Below are 4,912 nucleotides of genomic sequence, written 5' to 3'. Positions count from 1 at the left end.
CTGCCCCACAGAGGCGAGCTCCGCAGCTGAGGCGTGAGGCGCTCCTGGAGCGGGCGTGGGGCTGACGTCTGGACACAGCTTCCAGCCTCCCTCCTTGGTACCGTGCTTTGTGGGTCCCGAGGACAAGAGTAAGTATTTCACAGACACAGAATCATGGCCAGTTAGAACTGTAAGGGGCAACGCGATGTTCAAGCACTTTTATTCTACAGGAAAGCAGCAGGCTCGGGAAGGCTGCGCCACAGGCGCCAGCTCCTAGTCCACTCCTCCCTGGAGTTCTTCCCCCCGTCCTCGTGGTGCTCTGCACCGCCCGTCAGACGCCTGTAATAGCACGGGGCTGTGGCCCTGCTCCAAGGGGAGGCACACTCTTGTCTTTTACTCCAAGCATGCTATAGAAGCAGCACTGGACTGTTGCTGGCTCCCTTCTTAAACTTCAAGGGCTGCAGCACTTGCCCATCCGCTTGACTACTGCAACCATTAACTCTTTAGGGCCACCAAAATTGGAACATTCAACATCACTGGCTCCAACACGACATGAGACAGGCTATGGAAATTAACCTCTCTGTTTGCTTAATTTTAAAATGTTAGCATCTTTTATGGTTCTAAAAGAACATCCGTAGCATTATCCTGTGACGGAATGATTTTTACCTTGGCTGTCCTTAAAGACAAGGGCTAAATCCTCTCCTTCCTTGAATCAAAGGACTAAATCCTCTCCTTCCTTGAATCCAGAGGAAATGTGTGCAATCGGAGGTTCCTGAGTCAGCAAGATCTCTTTCTCTGAAGGGCCCGCGCGTTCTGTAGCCATAGCAACACGGCTGAGCCAGCCCTGGGGGCAACTAGGAGCGAGCGAGGGCTTAGAATAGACCACAAGCTTCTGCTCCTCTGGAGGGGAAAGCCAGAGGCTTGTTAGTGTTTTTGTTCACAAAACCGGCATTCTGCATGGAAAGGGAAAAAGAAATCCACTGGAAGATTTCTTTTAATGCTTAAAAATAAATAGGAAACTTAAATTTCTCCTTTAAAAATAAAGCAACAAACCAACCAAGCAACAAAATGGAAAATGTGTAAGTGTCTCTGAAAAGACCCCATCTAAAAAATAACTTTCTATAAAAATCTCCAAACCTTTTATGGGGCTTGAATTCTCTGCTGTCCTACAGGCTGTGACACTAAACACAGTGGCAGGAAACTTTCTACATAGAATGATATACAGCAGCCAGATCCAAACTGGAAGGAGGGCCCAGCATGGGAAAGAAGCAAGGGGTGAGTTGATTATGTGTCCCAGCAGGAAAAGTGAGTACAGTGGCCCTAAAAAGGGAGGGGTTGACACCCATGCACATTAATGAGGAGGAGGGTTTATGGTTTTAGAACTTCTTGGGTAGAAGTGTTCTTTTACAGGTATAGAAAGCTGCCTGGTATCTCCAAGCCAGTTTTCCAAGGCGTGTGACCTCCAGGTGTTCTTCCAGGCAGTTGGACAAAAGTAGACCAGTGATGCTTTCACACTACTTGGGAGGCCACAGCTCCTTATTAGGTTCTGGCCTTTCAGCTCTCCCAGCATACCCAGCCAAAGGGAGAGGAATGACTCAAAACGCCAGAACCACAGAACTTCACTTTTTGAAAGATCTAGTGGTATACACGTGTGGAAACACACACACACACACACACACACACACACACACACACAGAGTACTGAAAACCCCTCTTTCTACTGTAATAACTTACCAAAATGTTCAACTTTTCATTACCTTTATTATACAAACCTGATGCTTTTTTAGGACTCATTCTGACTTCTGTATATGTTGCACTGAGAAGGTTAATATTTAATGTCTTAATTTATTTTGTGTGGTAAGTTAATTTTGATTTCTGTAATGTGTTAATGTGATTAGCAGCTATTTTCCTTAATATCTGAATTATACTTAAAGAATAGTGAGCAATAAAAAAAAAAGAATAGACCACAAGCGTGTGGTCTGGGGGAGGCCATGGGGTCTCTGGTAGATGGCTAAAGTCCCTCTACCTCCTTCCTCAATTCTCCATCTACACAAATAAGCTATGGGTGTTGGAAGAAAATGGAAAACGTCAGCCTGTGCAAAAATTAAAGACCGCAACATGAAAAGGAAGCAACTAACTTTCTGAAAAATCTGTTTCTTAATTTTCAAGGTGCTGAAAGACACCACGAGATCCCTAGGAACGTGTCTCACAGATGATACAGTTTCCAATAGCAACCGATACTTAGAGGAAGACACTCAACTAAGGGCCCGCATAGAAGTCCCTCGAGCAGTGGCCCCAAATCGCTGCACGTCTGCACTTATTAAGAGCGAGATGGTGAGGGGTTTGTCGGAGATGAGAACTGCATTTGACAAGATTTAGCCAATATCTCAGGTCTCCTGTGCTGTTTCTACTGATTCAGCTTTCTATATATGTTTCAGACAAGAAAGCCTCTAAGATATTACAAGCAATGAGAGAAGTCCCGTGTGGTTTAATTAATAAAGAATACCATACTCCAGATAAGCTGCAGTGAGCCCCAGAGTCACGGCACAGACCATCTGTGGTAGCCACAGTAGGCTAAGAGCTCTGACTGCCGGTCTGGACCACTTTAGGAGGAAACACCGCACTGAGCCCCCGTAACCAGCATCCGGGCCAGCCTCCTCCTGGCTCCTGCGCTCGACCACAAGCTGACACACTGTAAGGGGTCATCCCAATATGAGTGCTTAAGTTCCTTCTGAATTACAGAAAAAGGCATCCCTTTTGCCACTTTCTGGGGCACTTCTAGAAGTCCTGATCCCTGAGTCTCCTCATCAAGTGTGATCACAAATACAGTGAGTGCTTCTGCCCCCAACAGAAAGACAGGCTTGCAAAATTAGTACTCTGTGGCCTTGTCTATCTTAGTCTCTGGATCTGGCACCGAAATGATTCTAGCTCTTCAGCATGACTATAAAAAGGAAACATTTTGAATTAATTCAGGATATCCTGGCAGCCACAACAGTGCAGCTAAAGATCTGCATGAAATAGAGCATCAGAACTGCTTCTGATGGGGCCAGAGTGATGCAGTGGGTGTGGCCGAAGCCGGGCAGAGTATTTGAGATGGGGGTGAGTGAGAGCCAGCGACAATATGTCCTTTACTGTAATACATTTCTTAATTTAAACATCACCATATTTTTAGATCATACCTCATAGAACCAAGATTTCTTCTATACCCTTCAGATCTAATCGTAGGTGCAACTAGAGTAATTACTTCTCTCTTCTTATTACAGATGCCTTACACAATTCACAGATGACACTGATGGAGAATACTTCAGAGGTGACTGAATTTATTCTTGCAGGTTTAACCGATGCCCTGGAGCTGCAGGTCCCGCTGTTTCTCCTCTTCACTGTCATCCACTTCACCACCCTGGTTGGCAACCTGGGGATGATCGCGCTGATTGCGCTGGACTCGCGCCTCCACGTGCCCATGTACTTCCTCCTCGGCAACCTCTCCCTGGTAGACTGTCTTTATGCCTCAGCTGTGTCTCCCAAGCTCACCAAGGGGCTTCTCACGGGAGACAAGACCATGTCTTACAACGCATGTGCTGCCCAGATGTTCTTCTTCGCAGCCTTCGCCACTGCAGAGAGCTTCCTGCTGGCCTCCATGGCCTACGACCGCTACGCAGCGGTGTGCAGGCCCCTGCATTACGCGTCCACCATGACAGCTGCGACGTGTACCCTGCTGGTCTCCGGTTCCTATGCCAGTGGACTCCTGCAATCTTCTCTCCACGTGGCCTTCACCTTCCGCCTCTCCTTCTGTCATTCCAATGTGGTTAACCACTTTTTCTGTGACATTCCCCCACTGCTGGCTCTTTCTTGCTCTGATATCCATGCAAATGAGACCGTGCTCTTCTTGCTGGCGGCGTTCAACGTTTTGTTCACTCTCATGGTTATCTTGAACTCTTACCTATTTATTTTTGTTACTATCCTGAGAATGAGTTCCACTGAAGGGCGCCAGAAGGCCTTCTCCACCTGCGCCTCCCACCTCACCGCCGTCTCCATCTTCTACGGGCCCGTCATCTTCATGTACCTGCAGCCCAGCTCCAGCCACTCCATGGACACGGACAAGATCGCCTCCGTGTTCTACACCATGGTCATCCCCATGCTGAACCCCGTGGTCTACAGCCTGAGGAACAAGGAGGTCAAGAGCGCATTCCAGAAGGCTACCAGAAAAGCAAAGTCTTCCCTGGGCTTAATTTAACAATTATAAATTATTTGCAAATCATGTGAAACTTTCATTGGGCCTCTATGGTCTAGGAGTATTTTTAATTATAATATATATTGTTTTTAATTTATCTGAGTGATTTTTTTCATGCATGAGAAATCTCTTCATGCTTTGGGAATAGGAGTAGATGAGAGGGGAGTGGAGCTGGCTTTTGTCAAGCACATAATGCTGCTTCTCTTCTAGGTTGTGGTCCTAGATGCTGTAGGACCGCACATTGTCCCACACTAGTGGTGTGATGCTCTCTGCAGAGAAACCTCCCTTGTTATGCAGAAAAGTAAATTTTTAACTCCTATAATTCAAAACAATTTTGTGATTCTTACAAAAGCATAGAGCTACAGTTCTCAGACATCAGGGCTTCTGAGAATTACCTGGAGACACTGTCAAAACATAGCATTCCAGAATCTCACCCAAGACAATTTTATTCCATTACTTCAGAGGAATTCAAACATCCATCAGTTGATTCCTCATTATCAATATCTACTGCATCATGAACTCAAGTATAGCAAGAGCTCCAGCAGATTGTTTGAACAATGAAGGATGCTCTATGATCTAAACTTGTTTAGTCCCTGAAATTCTGAAATCAAAGGCAGAGTTCAGAGAACAAGAACTCATCCTAACTGCTTGCATCACTTCCTGACCTGAGCTCTTTCTAGCAGCTTAGCTGTTTAGCAAATG

At 46.1% G+C, this 4,912-nt stretch overlaps 1 protein-coding gene across 1 annotated transcript; it reads left to right on the top strand.

Annotated features, from left to right (window-relative positions):
* The first annotated feature begins 3,262 nt into the window (after positions 1–3,262).
* On the top strand, positions 3,263–4,213 carry LOC101564575 (olfactory receptor 5B12-like). Its single transcript, XM_004645776.1, has one exon. The coding sequence runs from the start codon at positions 3,263–3,265 to the stop codon at positions 4,211–4,213; it is 951 nt and encodes a 316-aa protein (XP_004645833.1).
* The last annotated feature ends 699 nt before the right edge of the window (positions 4,214–4,912 follow it).

This window comes from Octodon degus, unplaced genomic scaffold (assembly GCF_000260255.1).
Source record: "Octodon degus isolate 3935 unplaced genomic scaffold, OctDeg1.0 scaffold00239, whole genome shotgun sequence".
NCBI lineage: Eukaryota > Metazoa > Chordata > Mammalia > Rodentia > Octodontidae > Octodon > Octodon degus.
Note: the sequence above shows the minus strand (reverse complement) of the source record. Positions and strands in the feature narration are given on the sequence as shown.

Excerpts from the sequence above, each read along its gene's own strand:
- LOC101564575 (XM_004645776.1), top strand. The coding sequence starts at position 3,263 with ATGACACTGATGGAGAATACTTCAGAGGTGACTGAATTTATTCTTGCA.